Source organism: Drosophila elegans, unplaced genomic scaffold (genome assembly GCF_018152505.1).
Source record: "Drosophila elegans isolate 14027-0461.03 unplaced genomic scaffold, ASM1815250v1 contig_183, whole genome shotgun sequence".
In the NCBI taxonomy this organism is placed as follows: domain Eukaryota; kingdom Metazoa; phylum Arthropoda; class Insecta; order Diptera; family Drosophilidae; genus Drosophila; species Drosophila elegans.
Genome location: NW_024545550.1, coordinates 12,312,538 through 12,332,195, shown reverse-complemented (window position 1 = coordinate 12,332,195; position 19,658 = coordinate 12,312,538). Strand labels below are relative to the sequence as shown.

Genomic DNA, 19,658 nt, shown 5'->3' with positions numbered 1-19,658 from the left:
TAATCAGAATAACAAAATATGAGCAATTTACCCATTATGGCTGCCTTTTGTTTCTTGTTTTCTGTATGCCAAGGAGTCGCGGTGGCATTCTTGAAGGCGCCGCAGGACATTGAACCCGTGCCGCTGACTCAGAAGGGCCAGACATGCGAGGCGGCCAGGATGAACTATTTATGTACTCCGCCAGTCGGCCGACCCTTCGGCCCTGTAGTTGGACCGAATCTTGGCGTTTATTAAAGTGCGAAAACCGTAATTGAAGGGCCTGAACGTTCCGGAAACATAAATAAGTATATTTTAGAACCAAATATTAAAATAAATGGTGAACTTTTGTTATTGAATTAGCAAGAGGATTATAAAAATGCAGTACCACCAAAAGTTTGAGTTAGAAATTACTCAAATCCACAGATAAAAGTTGAGAAGGTGCTTTGTGTCCCTGAAACAGTGTGAAGGTCGAGGACGTCACTGTGCCCGCATATTGTTTATTTAGTAAGGATATCGAAAACGATGGATGTCGCCGCTCTCCAGCTGCCCTTTGGATAAGCACGGCGAACATATGCCATATAGATATATGTAGGTATGTGCATACGCATATATGGAACACTATATATAGCGGCGATATGAGCGGAACCGAAAAGAAAAGAACTGAGTCCGAAGCGGACCGAGTTGGGAAGACGACGAGTTGAGTTGAGTTTTGCTGGGTTGAGTTCGACTGAGTGTCGCCAGCTAGGCGATGCCATAAAGTCGGTTCAATAAACGCACTCGCACACCCCCCAAACACACACACACATACACACAATCACTCTCCGGATTGTTCACATACACTCACGCAATCGCGCTTATGAGTGGCGTGTAATCAAATAACTGATGAAAATGGAGCCAAGACGAAGCATAAGATGCGGTACACAGAGAGAAAAACCAGAATTATATTGGACTTGTGCAAATTTACGGTTTTCTGAAATCACATTTTTTTGGTGCCTAAAACTAGGAAACGTTCTTTTTTTGACGTTGATGCTCTATTGTCAGTACCAACAAGTTGCTTTTACGACATCAAGCAATGCTTGATATGCGCGGTCCCCAGGGGGGCATTCAAAGAGTTATTTTCAGTGTGTTCAACAATATTGTTTTTAGATAAATCAAACCATCTTAAAAAAAGAAGAATCTATTTAAGGTATATTATATTTTAATTATCACAGGTGCCGAAAATAGTGCAATGTGTATTAAAAATCAGTAGATCTAACAGCAAAAAAATTATCTTACTGATATAGAAATGTTTTTGATTTTGAAACATTGAATAAACCAAAAAAAAATTAGGTTATACAAGTAAGTTAATAAAAATATTTAAATTTATTTATGTTTAACCAAAGAGAAGACATTGTTTTTCCTTCGTGTATTGGTTTTATTCTTTGGGGGTGTAAGGAGAGGGCTTCTGATAGGAAAAGTACGGGGTGGCAGGGTCACGGCACTGCACAGCGGTTGCATGCCCCAGCGGAAGTAGTCCGGAAAATGTACATACACACATAGAAAGTGAAGTGAAGTTAACTTATCTGCACGCGCACAACCACACACATTTGCATGTCGCCACGCACAAGCCTCTATATAAATGTGGATATATCTGTCTGAAGGAGAAGAGAAGGGCCTGCAAAGATATATATAAACTCCCGCTGCCACTGACACTGAGACAGGGACAGGGACAAAAAGGAAGACAGAGACAGACAGACAGACCTAACAAACTGTTGCAATTTGCTTTCAAGTTTTCGCAAAATAATTGGCACAACTATAGGAAGCAGCAGAAGGAAGCGTTGTCATCCGCAGACTTTGGGGACTTTCAACTTTCGTGTTTGTATTTGTAATTGCTATTTGCGGCCGAGGTCTGTCTTCCTTTCGTTCGTATTGCCACTCGAGGGTAGTTTTCTAATAAATTTAGCAGAGAAAGAAAGCACAATGAAATTTTGGTCAGCGACAAAAACAGGTGTTTCCTGTTCTTCATAGGAGCTAAAAGTGATCGAAAAATGTGCATGATTCATTTCAAAATCCAAGAAAAACTCTTGAGTTGAAAGGAAAATTTTCAAACATTTGTTTCTAAATATAAACAGCTGTGATAATATACAATTTATTGCTTTTCAATCCAATCACTGGACATGTATTCGAAGAAATCCAATTTAACTCCATTAATTATATTTTCTTGGGACAATATTATCAATTACTGAAACCTCCATAGTGAGATATTTATGAACCGTCGACAATAATATTAATTATATATAACCAATTTTAAGTTGAATTCAGTTGAGCTTGAAATTTGTCAATTATGCATGTTTAAAGAAGCAAATGGAAGATTTCCAGCAAGAAATGGTGAGGACTTCTTCTTATGAATCCCTGCATAATGCACAACCCTTGGTTTCTTTATGTTGACGTTAAAGGCACATTACACATTACAGTTATACGCTTTATTACTCATTTTTAATTGATCCATTGTCGGGACCCCCGAATTCCTTAATATTCATCAAATTTCTCATTTTTCGGAATGCAATTAACGCAGTTGCAACTGATGGGAGTCATTCTGGGCATTTTCGTTGATTGTTTTATGGCTTCCTGGTAGGAGGGCCAGTCCCCAGTTCGAAATGCAACCCTCCCCGATCGGTGGAATTACTTTTATGGCACACTCAAGGCAGGGCAGGGCAAGTTTCTGACAAAAACAATCAGCCAGCCTCTTAATAGGCTTATGACAATTCTTGGAGCGCCAGTTGAATGCACCGAGCGTCAACAGTCATATAGTAGCAGACAGATCGGATCGTATAATTTTTAAATGCCAACTCCGTAAGCGATAATCAAAAACAGGAACAGCGAGGGAGTGAATCGAGTCAGATCCAACTTGGAACAGATTAAATTTGCCGCTATTAATTAACTGGCGACGATCTCCAGACACATTAAGTCAAGTCAAAGCTGCTGATTCAGTGTCGTTCCAAAAGCCGGGAAAATGCAGGGGGGATTTTAATAAATCGAGCAGCACATTAACGTTATTATCAATTACAATAACAGATATTTCCGCTCGAATCGTTGACACGACACCGATGCTCGTTTCTTTCGAATAAATTAACATTTTTGTAAGGTAATTTGTCAGAGAATGAGTGCGACCCACTGAAAAATGCCGCCTGACACCTGTAAAATGCGTTAATGAGACCTGCCCGGCTACTTGGACAGGAAATCCCTGATCCCACATTAAGTCAATGACTAACAGCTTCATATGATTTTTTTCGTGTCATGGGGAAAATATAAACAATAGAAGGCTTTAATTTAAAGTTCATGATTCACATCTAATCGCTTAAAGCTCATTAAATTAAAAACCTAGATATTATCAGTTGTACGTGTTATTTCAGCTTAAAAATACAATATAAACTAAAACAATATTATCAGAAGCTTTGTTATTGTAGGATGAAAATAAGAAAGATAAAAATAAATAATAACAAAGCTGTGGAAAACAGTGCCAAACGGCTTTTGCTACTAAAAAAAAATTGTTTTCATTAAAATATTTATGGGGAATTCCTAGTTTTAATTAGAGTACTTTTCCATGGAAAATGCCCGTTTTTCGCTGACTTCCGACAACAAATTTAATCCTGTGTGAAGTAAAAGGACTGTGCTCACTGCCGCCCCCTGCTGGCCAGTCATGCAACATGCACATGCATTTACCTGGCTAAAAAAGCTTTTTATTAAATTTCCCTTTCAATACATAATGCTGTGGGTGGAGACGCAGTCGCTGCTGTTTTGCTTTCTATTTATTTTTTTAATTGTGTCACGTAGGGACCTATAGAAAAAACCAGCTGCCTTTTTGGCTTTGCTTGCTAGCTGCCCAGAAAAAAAGGTAAAATAAACTACATCCGATACGTGTTTGTGTGTGCACAGCAACTGCACGCATTGAAATGCAAGAAGCGGAAAAATTTTCGAGCCGAGCGCAAGAACAAATAATGCCCAATTTGCATTGGTGAAAGAGCGGAATACAAAAACACTGCTAATACCAACGAGAAGTGTATGCACTAAAAACTTTATGTAGGCATAGGCAAAAGGGAAGATTTTGTTGGATTTTATCGAGCTAATAATATCCTGTTTTCGGGGTGTAAATTGTTCCCTTAAATAAAAATGTAATGTAATGTTTGTTATTAAACAGCATACAGACTCTCATTTGATATTATGTCAATTTCTTATTAAAAATAAACAAATAACTATTTCATATTTGCTTTAACTTCTTCTTTTAAAATGAAAATCTGTGCAAATACCAAAAAAAAAAATATATTTTTTTTCTACTACCTATTGGTCAAAAAAAATAAAACTGTTATGACCAACATTTGTATTGCGATCTCAACACTTCTAACATTTGCATCGAATTTAAAACGTGCTCGATTCAGCTAATTTATACAAAGGCGAGTAAATAGGAAGCATTTCCAATTATTTTAATGTTTAAATAATATACTTACTGAAAGCTGATAACACTCAAAAAGTTTCATCGAAAAGGAAACACTCAGCTGGGCGATAAGCCAGAGAGTAGAAGCATCGACAGAAGTCGATTTCCATTGTTGTTGTCTTATTCATTAATTTTATGTGCCATTGATTGATTTTTAATGTCATTCGTGGGATGGGGAATACAGAGACGGGAAGAGAGATAAAGAGAAAGAGAAAGAGGAGATTGAAGTGTTATCGTCTGGTCGTCCCACGCAGCGTATGATTGATGCATTTATGTTGATTTTCTTTCGCTTTCCGTTCATTTTTTCGTTGTCTCGCTGCATTTTATGCATCATTATGGCTGCGTACCCAAAAATATGAGACATTTGTTGTGCATACACAATTTCTGACGGTCTGCCTGCCAGCCAGCGCTCAAACTCAATCTGCATGCACATTAGCCGATGGAACGCCAACGCGGATGCGGATGCGGATACGGACTCCACCACGGACATCCGTACGGACAACCAATCTCGTCCACCGAAAACTTTCAGCCATACAAGCATATATTTTCTATGTTCCTCAATCCGAGCTGTCACCAATTTTGGTAAGCAATTTCTATGATTCATGCACACAAAAGGGACGAGAAAAGGTAAAAAGCGCAGGTAAATTCCTGGAGAAGAAACTTATAGCTCACATGTTAAAAGTATGTGAAATAAGTTGCAGGTAATATTAATGAGATGATGACATCAACTGATGACGTAAAAGGAACGAAAGACCAATGACATATATTTAGGATTTAATTAAAACATGGACAGATTAGGTTTAAGAATTAAAAGGAAAAAAATAACTTACAGACAAATGTAATGAAATGAAATGTTTACCATGGTTTATTTACACGAACTTTTTAGCTAGCATATTTATTGTTTTTTTTTTTAACTATTTATGTTAAACTCATATTTTGTATAAATGTTTACTTGTTTTTTTTTTTTACCTTACGTAGATTAGATAAAAAGCATTTATTTCCACTAAGGTTAACTTGAAAGTTATATCTTTATTCATCTTAAATATGTGTTAAATTTAAACTAATAATTCATTTTTATAAAAATTTCTTTCCTCTATATTTGATATGCTTTATAAAACATATTAAACTCCTTGTGTGTGTTTATCTTTATTATGAACGCTAGGAAATTATTGAAAATCGAAATATAAAATATATATAAATATAAAACATTTAGATTTGATGTTTTCTACCATTCGTGCAAATCACTCAAGTGAGTGCTGAAAAGAACGTATAATGCATTATTGGAATTGCACAATCGTTATTGTTATTTTTGTGGAGAGTTTCGGCTTTATCTGCTTTGCATTTCACTTAAGCAGAACCCAAGTAGGATTGAAAGATATGTACAGGGAGGTGAAGAAAGTGGGGAGTGCTGAATGGAGGTGGAAAGACCGACCATTAGCATGCATTCACACTCAAAAACCCGTATGCAGATTTGTTACCAACGGTCTATAATGGCAGGAAGAATAAAAGCGCAATAAATCCAAGAGGTTGGCTCTGGCAAAGGTGGAAGTGCATAAATAAATATACATAGCCCAAACAAGAAATTGGTTGGCAGAGTTCTAAGAGCGCCACGAAAAGCTGCACAAAAGAAAAATATAAACAAAATATAAAGCAATTGGAGGTTGACCCAGATTCATTGCTGCCGTCTGTTTTTTCCCTTTTTTTGTGGATTTGTGCTCGTATTAATTATCACATTTTTGTGCCCCGACGCGCGCTTCTGATTGCAGCAGCACAACAAAAAATAAAAGAAGGAAAAACATCAACAATCGGGAGCATATAAAAACAATTTATTTTCGATTTATTTGTTTTGGCTTGGCTTGGCTTGGTTTGGCTTCGCTTTATTTGGGGGAATCGAAATGCCGAAGAGCACGCGAGCTAACGGGAGATGTTAAGTCCCAGCGAGGGGCATACACACACTCCTATAGAATTTGCCCAGGAACCGAGAAGCGGCGGAATGAAAAATCTTTGACATTTTGGCAGAAGGCAGAACGGCAGAGTCTTGATTCCCTGACTTGATTTTAATGATGCACATGATGCCGCAGCTGCTTGGCCTGGCCTTTTCCGGAGAAACATCCAACAACCACTGACATGCGGCAAGCAGCAAAACAGCAAACCAGCAACAATGGCAATGACAACGCCTTTTTTGGGCGACATTTGTGCAGCGAGCAGGTTTCCTTTTAAGCACTGAATGTGCCATCAATTATGCGGCATGTTGCCCGATCTGAGGCTATAGCTCCAGCCCGATATCCAGCCACAGTTACAGCTTTAAAACTCGGCTCCAACTGCGAAGCCAAAGAAGGTACGAAAGGAACAACCAGACACGTAGGTGTTGCAGTCCGTGTATCAGTCACTTGTGCACTGAGAGAAAAGTAACTAACTAAAATTAAAGAATTAACAGGGCTGCCATTCCTTAGCTTACGGAAATAGACAATACAATTTATTCAATTTGTTTGGAGAAATTACTCATCTATAAGATATAGGACATATGAATCTTATAAATATAAATTTCCCAAACAGTAAACAAATGATTAATAATTATAATTGCTATTTTAATGTTTTAAAATGTACCCAGAATTTTGAGTCATGTCTTTAAAATTTTGGCAGTGTGATGTCCAATGACTCCGGCTTTGCTTACCTGTTTGCCACCAATCATTTAAGCCCAGTTCTCTGAGTCAGCGACATTCCCTCGAAGCTCTTTCTCATCTCTGTCTCATCTGCGGTTCAGAGTGCACAAATATTGACCAACTCATTTTGGGCGTTCGGGGGTTTTACTTTTCCGCTTAGCCACCTCATTTTGCCACACTCATCAGCGATTCAACGACTCTTTGGCTAATTTCATCAAACGGTTAGTCGTGATATGGCCAAAACGGGTTTTAGTGCCAGTGCCACAAAATTTATGTACACATGCAGCGAGAAGCTGGCGATGGCCTGTGCCTAAACATTGGTAATCCAGCTAGGCTAGTCAAAATAATAGCAGTTCGCAGCAGGTTTCTTGCTTTATTTATATAACCCATGGAAAGGGGGGCCAACAACCAGTAGCACCGCTGCAGATAATATCTTGTCTTATTCCATGCAATATAAGTCTAAATGGGAGACAAGGAAATTTTTATACGAAAATGATCAAATTACGGGAAGGGGAAAAATGTCAGAAATTATCGATTGCAATGGAGCAAAGTGTATTGCAGATCATTAAGCTAATGATAATATTTTAGTAATTTTATACATTTTATAGTTATAATAAAAAAAACACTTTTCAGTTACAACATTCCATAAGTTGCTTCATCTTTTAAGCGTTTTTCAACTAATGACTGTTGCACGAGCTGCTGCCACTGACCAAGGGCATAAAGTTACTAAAAATATGGCATCCTCAATTGAATTATTAAGCGAATTTATGCACTATCCCCTGAAAGCAGAAAGTCGACTCAAAACCACGGGCGGTGGAGGGTTCGACCATATATCACTGGCCATATCGAGTTGCCGCCGCCTTAGTGTTTCGTCTGCAAATGGTCTTAATGTCACAAGTTGAGACGGAATGCAACGAAACCTTTTAGCCAGCCTGGTTCTGGTTGTAGAATTTGCATATAATTGGTTGGCCATATGCTGCAGCTATTCCAGATCTCGGATCTCAAGGCGATGCATGTCCACACATCGATTTCTGTTTATTTAACTGTCATGCCAAGTCATTGAACGCAAACTTGGATGCTTTGTTTTTCTGTTTCAGCGGAACAGAGCGCCAGAGTGCGTTGATATAAATAATGATTTATTTGTTTATTGCAAATTGCTCTCGGACACAAAGCGTAGTTAATCAAGAGTGCAGTTCGCCTTGGAGTCCAGACTCTTTGCCATTTCCATTTCCATTTTCCCATCTTGCTATTTACGCCGCCCCCTTTTCTCCTCCGGGGATTGAACCTATTGTCTGGGGTGATTGAGGGCGGGCGTGGAGTGATTGGTACTGGAATGATTGAGGTTTGGGGACTTGGGGGTGGGCGCCTTTGATGACTTGTTGCTCGGGCGCGGCGACAATGTATAGTAAACGCTCGAGAACCTGGCGGCGGCTGGCAAGTGCCGAGTATCTCATCACTTTCCCATAAACTCTGGGCCCCAGATGGGGCTGCAAGTGGGTCGTCATCCGTGGTCCCTGGTCCGTGGACCGTGGACTGTGGGCCGTGGGCGGGGATATTGCAATTTACGTCCTGTGGTCTAATTAAAGTGCAAGCACAAACACAAACACCAGCGCCAACTCAACTTGTGGCAGGTTGAAAGACGGACCACGAGCCATTCGCCATTCACCAGGCGCATTGAACGTTGCGTGTTTGCAGCTTTGCGGTCGGTTCATTTGATGGTCTACACCGAACAAAATTTAATTTATTTAATTTGCAACAAGAAGAAAAAAAGATTAAAATATCCAAAAGGAGTATTCATTTTAAGCCAAATTTACCTTTTATGTGTGAAAACTGTAGAAGATTTGTGGCTCTGCCTATTTGTCGTTTAATTTAAATCTAATGTTTTTATTCCATTTTATTAAAGTTATTTTAATAACATGAAGCAAATTTAATTCAATAACTCTGTGTGGAATTTTGTTTATTCATATATACAATAATCAAGTGGGTGCCATTATATGGGTATTGTAATTAACTTTAGATCCACCCTTTTCGCACCGTGTATTGGTGACGATGGAGCCAACAAAGCAATTTTCAATAATATAGTATCCAACCCTATCTCTCTGCTCTTTCCCTTGGCTTCGTTGCTTTTCTTATCCCACATTAATCAATGTTGATTTCAATTAATTTAACCATCTCTTCACTTTGTCCAGCCTTTTGAAGGAGTGTGCGAGTGGGTGTGTGTTTTTTTTTATTAAATGTTTGCAATGGTGGGCGTGGCCATCACTCGAGCCGCTAGTTGGCACATCCTTTTTATTAAAATTCGCAGTCTATAAATTGAAAAGGAGCTGCAGTGGGACGGACGGGCGTGGGATTGGTTGTGGATGAGGAAATGGGGTATGACTCGCGCACATGTTTCAAAAGACGTGTGTGTATCCAAGACTTTTATGAGACAGCAACAGGAAATGCATGGAAATGGTCGGGGCTGGGCCCAAAGTGGGAACGTGTGTTTCTTTAAATGGAGCAGGTCAACCGAAGAATGTGGAAGTTTAAAGAATGCCAAAAATAAAAAAAGATGTTTAAATAAAACTGCCCTAAAAATCACTTCTATTGCAAATTATATCTTACGAGACTAATTATCTAATACTATTATAATATAAAAACATTGTCGTTTAATCTGAAAAGTAATGTTCTTGAAAAGTTTAACACACAACACTTTTTTAAGAGCACTAGATTTTATACCTGCTTAAGTTCCATTTCCAATACAAACTCAATAAAGCCATTAATATGTTTGATTTAGCATCAATTTCACACACTCACTTGCAGTAAATTTGTTTGTGGCCAGGACCTGTTGTTCTGCTGACACATTTAGGTCCATATCCTGGCAATTTGGCCTCGATTTCATGCTCTTTGTGGTCTCTGCGTCTCCAGCTTTCTGCTCCTTCTGTTTTTTTTTTTTGCTCTTTGCGCATTTCACAGAATTTGTGGCAGGATCTGAGGCTATGTCCTTCTTGGCAGAAGGCGCATGGTAGGTGCCAGAATGCATATGTTTTTGGGGGGAGTAGGAAGGGCTCAGATGAATACGCTCGTTTATTGCAGTTGCCTGTCATTTTTATAGGTTTGTTTGCCTGCCGATCCGGCGACATTTGTAGGTGGTTTTTATAAGCCAGTGTCGCATGTGGAGCAGAGAGTTATGACCAGCATATGAACCATTATTATTTGTTTTTGCGGTTTTCAAATGGAACGGATTTTTAAATCACACTAAATGTTATTTGTATATGTTATTGCTTAGTTTTGCAATTTCAGTTTTACAAGTAGTTTTTGCTTTTACTCTATATTCATTCATTAATTAAAACCCCTTACCATTAATAAAGCACACTCTCGCCTTGAAGTTAATTGAATTAGGCGCCCCCGATAAGCCCTTTATTTTTATTTCTGTGTGATCCGCTCTCGTATAATTATAATCCAATAAAATAATAAACATATCGCCTCGTCCATCGTTCAATTTACTTTCACACTTTCACCAGCATGCGGTGGCGAGAAGTTTTCCTTGTGACACGACAACTTAACTAAATTAAGCCCCACAATTATTGGATGGCAGTGGGGAAAGGCCATATACATTCGCCTCTAGCCCTCCCCCCATTCGCACTTTTCTCAATTGTTTTTCGTTATTGCTTTTCGTTATTATATTTTGATAACATGATTTTGTTTACACGACAAATACTCACGTAGCAATGTTTTACTGTTATTGTTTCTGATACGATGCTCACCTCTTTTCCCCGACTTTTTCCACTCCACTGGCGCTTTTCTATTAGTCAGAATCATGGCTTGGCCACGTACGTAAGCCCCGCCGCCACTTCCATACTCCCCCACTTTTCCCCCGATTTTCAAACACGTAGCCTGGGCCACAAATTTCCCATTAAAAACGCAAAAGGCCAATGCATAAATGATTGATACCGAAAGTGGTGGGAGAACGTTGTTTAAAAGCACTGGTGGGGGGTCAAATGTGAGCACTTCCGTCGCTCAAAGACTTGAGCAATTCATTCACATACCCATCCACCCATTCATAACTACGAATTATAGTTTATTGTCGTCGTAAAATGCTCGGCTCTCTGCCATTTGGCACACCTTTCGTAAGTACTGTTTACAGTCCGCAAAGCCTTCGATTAGCCAAATTGACTAGTTGCGTTCGACTAAAAGGAACTCGGGCTCAACCAATTTCCCCCATTATCCAGCTCCTCGATGGACAAGTCTTCCATTCATTAAGAAACTTGAGGCGTCCGCTGTTGTCTCCGCTGGCCAGACATTCGGCTTCCGCTGTGTGCCACATTATTCTTGTCCCTACCCACAGAGTGTACAGGCCAACATGCCTACAGAGGACTTGGTTTGTGGTGAAATAATATTTAATATTTATTCTACTCTGTTATATTTCCAACAGCTTATAAACATTTTTTCATTGTTTTATTTTAAATAAAATTATTTTTAAAGCTTTGGTATTTTTACAAAATTTGTGAACGCTCTTCTGAGCAAACCAACATTCATTATTTTATTTAATAATACTAATTGTTCAATTATTTATAAATTACTACTGCATTGGTCCTAAATTTTGTTCCAAAAAATCAGGCAAATTAAAAAACCAAATATAACTTAATTCTATTAGTTTACCAACAAGAAGACAACCAATTAAAGATTATTTTCGTCTTAAAGAATTTCAACTGTATTTCGATTTCGTCTTTGCATTTAAACATACATATATTAATTGATATTGTTTTCGTGTAGTCGACAAAAAGAGGGGGTCGGCGACAAAGACAGAGGCGGAGACAGAGTGCTCACATAGCTGTGGGGGATCGTTATGTGAATTTCAATTTGCTAGTGTGGGCTTTCTTACGTTACTTGCCGTTACGTATGGCCGGTGCTGTGCGGCTGACGCGTTCCGAGCAACGTGACAAGTCCGTGAAGGGACGAGGGTCTAAGCCAACTTTTTTGTGACGCACATTTCGCTGGAATCTGTGCTAACCTGGGGTCAGGAGCTGGACTTGTGCTGCACCTGTACCGGGATCCAATGTTCGTTCTTTATTGCGAACCTGATGGACTTGCAACCAACGCTGCTGGAGTTGCGTAAAAAAATAAAAAAATAAAATGGCAGAAGCATACAAAATGCTGCCCTCGGCTATTATGCTATTATTCCGGCCAAGAAAGTTTCCTTCAGTTTAAAAGTAACAACATATGGTTGCTTTAGTGCTACTTTTGTGACTCATTCGAGGGAAAGTCACAAAAGTGGAATCAAATCGGCAGATTCACTCACCAATCAACCTCAGTTTGCTTTTATTCCCCCCTGAGAGGAAACAATTAAAGACTGATAGGATTTTTATTGTTAGTACCAATCTACAGAATCTAAGCACCATTGGAAATTGTTAAAACTCGCAAACAAACAACTTTTCTTCACCATAAGTTCGCTCAATATAATTTAAAGCCCAGCAATTTTTAGAAGTCAAATCTGATTTGTGCATTTATATGCATCGCACATAGCTACTTTTCAGCACCTAAACACAATGTAGATGGGCCATTTGTCATTCGAAATAAATCCCAACTAATCGCCACACATCACGTTGCCTCTATAAGAATACCAATACCACTATCACAACTTTTGGCTAACGATTCTTTTCATGAAATTTGCAAATCGTTTGGCCATTCAAAAGTTTGTATTCCACTCTTTTGGTGCACAATTTTTTAAGCGACTGACAATAACAAGTAAGGCGAAAATCGAAAAGTTTCGAGCGAGGCGGAAGGCGGAGGAAAAACGTGGTGCGAGTGTGACAATTTTCTCATATGTGGGAAAATGAAAGAGAAAATTAAATTTGCAGGTCACGTAATTTGCTGGTGTATGTGTCAAGTTTGCTCTGCGTGCCACTGTGTGCGTTAGTTAATAAATATGCGCGCACGCGATGTAAAAATATGTAAATCCAGAGGCAAAGCACATATGGCACCGAATCGAGTCGATATTCGAGTTGGGTTCTATTTGCGTTCTGTTTTCGCACTTTACAGTTATAACCTAGTATACATACATACTGGGGTTCGGTACTTAATTCCCTAGGTGAATTAGGTCGAAATAATGATATTACAAAGATATATTTGAATAGGATACAAACAAACTTTTAACGATGCCTAAACCACAGCTTGTAAGAATATATTTCATTAGAAATAAATTTTATACATTAAAACCTATTTAAAATTGGCAACCTTTTTATTTACATTAGAACCTTTTTATTGGAAATGAATTTACTTATATATGTATTATAGAACCCAGCTATTGGGCTCCTGTTTAATGGCTGCTGAAATATTTTGCAGCAGCAGATTACTTAAAAGTTAATCTTAAATATACCTAAATTTATGCAGTACCTTTAAATTCAAAATAGCCCTAGAAGGCAGCTTTATGATTTCGGCCAGGAGATATGGAAATGGCTTACATTCCAGCCAAGCTTTCTTCCTTCGAGCACTTCTCCATCAACGTTTCCTTGCACTTTTTTGCTGTGGCATACTTTTTGGGTTATTAATGTTAAAGTTTTTGTTGCTGTTGCTGTTTATGTTTGGTTGTTGTTGCCAGCCGCCGTCCTATCTGGCGTTGCTTTTATCATTAACTTTATGCAAAAAGTTTTGGTCCTGGACCTCTTTTTTTTTCTGAGATGGTTTTTTGTTGATGCTGGCAGCAGGCAGCATCGCATCATTTGCAAAACGACAAATAGTTTGGCTCACCGAACTGGCCATATGGCAGACAGGGCCATTGTTGAGATACCCGTTCCTTTGGCACACTTCCCTAATGTATCTATCCATCTCTCCTTGCAGTACAATTACCTCATGCAGTTTGATTATCTGCCCAAGTCGGACCTGGAAACGGGCGCCCTGCGCTCCGAGCAGTACCTGATAGATGCAATCCGGAGTCTCCAGGTAAGAGCCATTCTCATTCTCCATTCTCCATTCCATTCCCTACAAGCCTTGCAATGCCATGCCATGCCACACCATGCCATCCCAGCCACAAAACCCCCGCATCTATTATGCACAATTTCACAACTAACATTACCGTCTGCAGTCTTTTGGCAACATTCCAGTTACGGGCCAAATCGACTCGGCAACGGCCCGGCTAATACAGCAACCTCGATGCGGCGTGGGCGACAAGAGGAACGCGTACAGTTTCTCACCAGATAATCTGGATCACGACAGCGGCTACAGTGTGCGGGTGCGGCGTTACGTTCTGCAGGGACCCAAATGGTCGAAAACGGATCTTACATGGAGGTAAGTCAGCCTATTATATTTATTTATAATCAAACCCGGACTTGAAAGGGAATGTGATTGGGCACTGCAAATAGTAATCATTATAAAAAAGTAAAAATAGTTCAGAAGATGATATATCAATTTTCAAGGTCACAAAAAATGTTGAAAATATACTGATTGTGAAAGTCTAGACTTAACAAACTCGTAAAAGGTAAGACGAATTGGTAAAACCAATATTTTAGAAACGAAATACTTTTGCTAAACTGGTCTGTCTTGTGTTTTTAATATTTTATAAATGTCTTTATACCAGTAAAAAAATAGACTAAGCCTTATTTAAGAGTTTTGTGAATAGATTTAGTATGAAAAACTTCTTTGGTAATTGCTAAAGGTGGTATAAAGCTTAAATTGTTAAACTTTTTTCCTGAAATTTCTTTAATCAAATCTGTTTCTTGACTTTCGGCGATGCCCTGCAAGTTGTGACGAGTTTTATGCAGTCCCGATGCGCCCTGCAAAAAAACCATAATTATGCTTTCCCCATGGCAACCCCCCATCGACTGGCTTTCCGTACCCTCCTGCGGATGTTCATTTCAATTAAACTGCATGCAGTTCATTAATTTTGCAGCGTTCATTTAGATGCGAATTTATAATTTTACAAGAATCTTGATGGCAGAGTAGGGCTCCTGTTTCTGACAATCCCATACCCGTGGCTGCCCCCTATTTTGGTCCGTTGTCCTGTGTGCATACGCGCCGTCAATTAATTCAAAACTCAAACGTTGCGTAGCTTGTTAATTTTTATTACGGCCATTGCACTCGCCCCCAGAATGGGATTGCATAATTTGATGCCCGAGAGCTTGTTTTTGTTTTTATTTTTTTTATGTAAAACAATTCAGCGCTTTCCGGGACCTTAGTTGGCTGCTGTTCTGTTCCCGGCTGTTGGCCAAGATGACCCGCTGCGTGGCAAAAACTTAAAAGCGGGGTGGGGATGGTCGCTTTCATTAAACACTTTGCGCCAAATTGAATTTTACGATGAGCCGAAACGAAGGCGCTCTGATTGCAGCTGTCACTTTTAGTGTTGTGTTTGATTTTTAATGCGCAGCTGCATAATTGCGCTTGAAATATTAAACGATGGGCAGTAGCAGTAGCAGTAGCAGCAACAGAAGCAAAAGCAGCAACAGAGTCTATCTCATTAAGAAATTTTCCAATTAAATTTGCATAGCTTCGAGGAGCTGCTGGTTTTTCGCCCGAGAGTTGCATACTTTCGGGCTGAGCTGAGCTGGCAAAGTTGAAAGCTCATCGCCACATTGCACATACGCCATGGTGGCCCTTTAAGCTGCTGCCTTCCCTCCGTTCGGTTCATTGGGGTTCATGCAGCGATAGCTATTTAATTATTTCTTGTGTCGTCTACCCTTAATTGGCCATTAAGTGGCAAGCGACCAAAAGGGGCAGAAACGGCAGGACAATATTGCGACTAAATTAAAGCATTACGCAGCTTCCAGGATCCCGGATCCCGTATCCCGTATCCCGGATCCCTTATCCCGGATCACAGCGGTGGTGGTTGCTCGCATCAAATTGACTTTACATGAAATATACATATACCGATGAGATGAGGTTGGAGCCAAGAACGGAGATGGGGATATCGATATGTATTGACCTGCTTCTGGCCAAGCTGCATGTGTTCTCCTTAATTGCAGCACAAAGCGAAAATGAGGAGACGAGATGAAAACAGGGTGGCGTCGGTGATTGTGTGTTGGCAAGTGTTTTTCCATTTCCGCTCAGCATGGAAATTGTGGGACGGAAGTCGTTCTTAGCAGTTTTGTACTCATTTTGTTTTCACCGCATTTTCGCGAAAGCACACAATGACAACATCCTGCCACAAAGTTGTCGCCATCGCAGAATTCCTTAAGATATTAACAGTGGGAACTGCTTTCGGCTACACCGGAAAACATAAATGAAATTTAGTTTTTGTGTTATGTAAATCTATTTAAGTGTGCTATTAAGTGTGATCCATAAAAAAAAATACATTTTAATGTGTTGCTACTTCAATTGAAGTTATTTCTACCTGTTACTTTTTACCAACCAACTTACATAGTTTGTATTGTATTAATCTAATATATTTGTCATCATAACTTCATCGTTACGTATTTAGTAAAACAAGCTATCAATTTTAAGTTTTTGCATTGTAATCAAGAAAATTCCAGTGTAGCCACAAATCAAGTGACAATAGCAGCTTCAACTTCAGCGGAAGTGACCAAAAACTTGCACTTTGCGCAAATGTTTAAATTAAATTGGCAATTGTCCTGCAGGAGAATAGGGGGAGATTTCTTGTTTGGCAATGGCAATGGTCGTTATGTGGCATTTACTTGGCTGCAAATGAAGCTTTCACACTTTGCCCATTGTGAAGTGTTGACTCACATTTCCTCTAACTTAAATCTGTCTTAATTAACTCAGTTGATGCAGTCGGGCTTGTTTCCCAGAGTCAACTTGTCAAATGGCTATTGAGTTGAGCAAAAAAATGCTTTTTCATTCATTCACTCGGTTTAAGCTTCCATTTTTCATTTTTCACTTTTCATTTTCCATTTCTCTCTTAATGCATCGGCAAACAATTGTCCAAGCCAGGAAAAGTGTCAATAAAAGGAAAGCTGGTCCTCGCACCTGTTGCTTTTTCCATTTACCTTTTATTCTAACTTAAAGTGTACTTCGTTCATTCTTCTAATTTTTTTGAAAAGCTGGGAAAATTGTTTGAAAAATTCTTGAAATTTTGCAAAGGAAAAGTTGCCGGCGCAGTGGAGAATTTTTGCCTAATTGAGGGTGTTTCATTTTGGCCAGTTTTCGCTTGTTTTCCAGTTCTCTCTCTATTAGCAGCAACAATGTGGTCAAGGGCTGACCATTATTTGCCCGTTTTTGTGGCATTAATAAACCGCAGCGAGCGTGTGCATTGCGCACTTGCTGGGCATTAGTTAGATTTTTAACAACATTTATAAAGTGCGCGTTGAAGTCAAAGGAGCGAACCGAAGTGAGAGTCCTTAACACGCACATTCTTGCGTTTGCGTTTATGCTTATTAGCGTGCATGCGAGCCATTAATACGGTGCACTGGGAGAAAAGTAGGGAACGGGCACGTGGCCCAACCTCTTAGCTGCTGCAACATAAAGAGGCGACGTGGACGGATGCCTTGTGGCAAACGTCATAAAAACTATGTGCCACTCGGTAAAATTTCAAGGAGACAAGGAAGGACCTACCCAAAAGCGCTATTCTGGTGTCCATGTTGCAATGATAAAAAGTAATTTTATGACGGCCACTCTCACGCCCACAAAAGAAAAGGACCGGATCCTTGGCCAAAGATGCAGCTCCACCTCGAGTTGCACTCATTGGTTATGGGGCATTGTGTCCTTGGTCCGTTCGGTGTCCTCCTCCTGATGGCAAAGCTTTTAACCGACGGATGTAACCGGAAACTGTTCGGCAAACTCCAGATCAAGTTTGGATCAAAGCTTAAAGAGTTGGTCTTTTTAGAGGAACAATTGTAAAGATTTTTGCCGCATGAAACTTTAGTTTAAAAATCGCTAAGCTTGCTTTGGTTAACCATTTATTAAATGCGAAACCCAGTTATTAGCCAAAAAGCAAGCATTAAATGCCATTTTGCGACAGCTGTGACAGACAAAAGTCATCAGGAAAAATGTAGGGAACGAGGGTAGAGTTTTGTAGAGAAATTTGAGAGAAGGGTTTTGACAAATCAATTTTGGATGACTACGAAACTATAATCAAAATATGGTCAACTGACACTGGCCTCCAAAGATATCAGCTTTCTCATTGAATTTTCTACTACTGTACCCTCTTATATTCTCTTTTTGTATAATATATTTTTTACGATTTTTAATTTGCATAAAATAATTTGCTGATCAACGCCAGCGAGCGTTTTTCTCATCATAATTTATGCACCAGGCGGAGTAAATCACACGCACCAGGCTGAAAGAGATGGCAAAAGTGAGAGCGAAAGAGAAGGGTATGCGAAGAGAGCGGGAGGGGGGCATTTAATGCCGCAAACAGAACATGGCAATAGTTTTATGCTGCTTCAGCTTCAGCTTCTGTTGCTGTTGCTGTTTATTTTGCAGCAGTCATTTGCAGAGTTGCCTTTACTGCACTTTGTCCTTTCATCCTTCTCGTCCTAGTCCTGGTCCTCGTCCTCCGCCTCCGCCTCTGCCTTTTATACCCTGAGCTTCTCCTCTGACATTCTTCAGTCCTCCATCCGTTCGTTGTGCATTTTTTCGGGGGGCGGCCCGGGCTAATGGGCGTCCATTGGCCATAGTTTTCTGACTTTTCGTACGCTGTCAAGTGCTCGGCACTCGAAATTATTATCTGCCATTAATCATGGCCATAATGTTTGCCAGCTATAAAACGGAGCAAGTGCAGCCAGAACAGCATTGCAACAGCGAACCGGACTGTACCCAGTAACTGCTGGCAGTAAGCAACTGGCAGAGGGCAGCTTTCAGGGACTTCCCTAATGGAATCTTATAAGTAGGAGCTGAGGTATTTTGGAACAAATCATTTTATCTAATGGAAAGACTCTCTACCAGGTAATTTTCAGAGCTTAAAAATGGGCACTTGCAAGTAACAAGGAGATTTCGAATTTTTCAGAGTATTCATATTTCATTACCAAATAAAATATGTTTTTAAATAATGAAAAAACAATAAAGATTCATTAGCAAACCCACTTAAATTTTACTTTAGCTTTCATTGTTTTGCCTTTGAAAACTAGAGAAAAAATGTTAAAATAAGTCAACTAAAAGACTAAAACTTTTCGATCTGCCCTCCAGCGGGTCAGTTATAATTTTGTGCATTGCTTTATTACTGTGACAATTATTTTAACTGCTGGAGATTTTTATTATGATATTTTTTCATAGAATTCCGTATCTGTGTTTTTTCGTAAGTCATTTGCCATTTGTCTGGGCGGTTTTTATGGGCCAAAAGGGTGTATAAAACAAAAAAAAAAAAAAAACGCTGCGAGCCCAGAGAAACAAAAGTGCGGTGTACAGCAGGGAGCAAAAAGCTCCTTAAGGTGAAGCTAGCTAGTATTGTAAACTAAGCTCGTGCATAAATAAAATCCTCAATTTGGGTTCATATTAAAATAGACATTTTGTGCTGAGCTCAGACGGAGCTTAAGGAAACTGTGTCAACATATGTCTGTGTGCGGGCAGTGTCTGTGAAAGGATTGCACTCACACACACCCGACGCCCCGTGATATTCCAAATTTATGATGCGGCATATTTTCTTATGCTGGCGCTGGGCCTTTGAATTTTGCATGAAC

The 19,658-nt window shown here is 39.5% G+C and overlaps 1 protein-coding gene across 1 annotated transcript in view; it reads left to right on the top strand.

The window, feature by feature from the left end:
- LOC108141324 (matrix metalloproteinase-2) overlaps positions 1-19,658 on the top strand; it is a 77,169-nt gene that overhangs the window by 2,408 nt on the left and 55,103 nt on the right. Inside the window, exons 2-3 of the mRNA XM_017264602.2 lie at positions 13,933-14,034; positions 14,177-14,379. Of these exons, the coding sequence (XP_017120091.1) occupies positions 13,933-14,034; positions 14,177-14,379 (305 nt within the window). The remainder of the gene's footprint in view (positions 1-13,932; positions 14,035-14,176; positions 14,380-19,658) is intronic.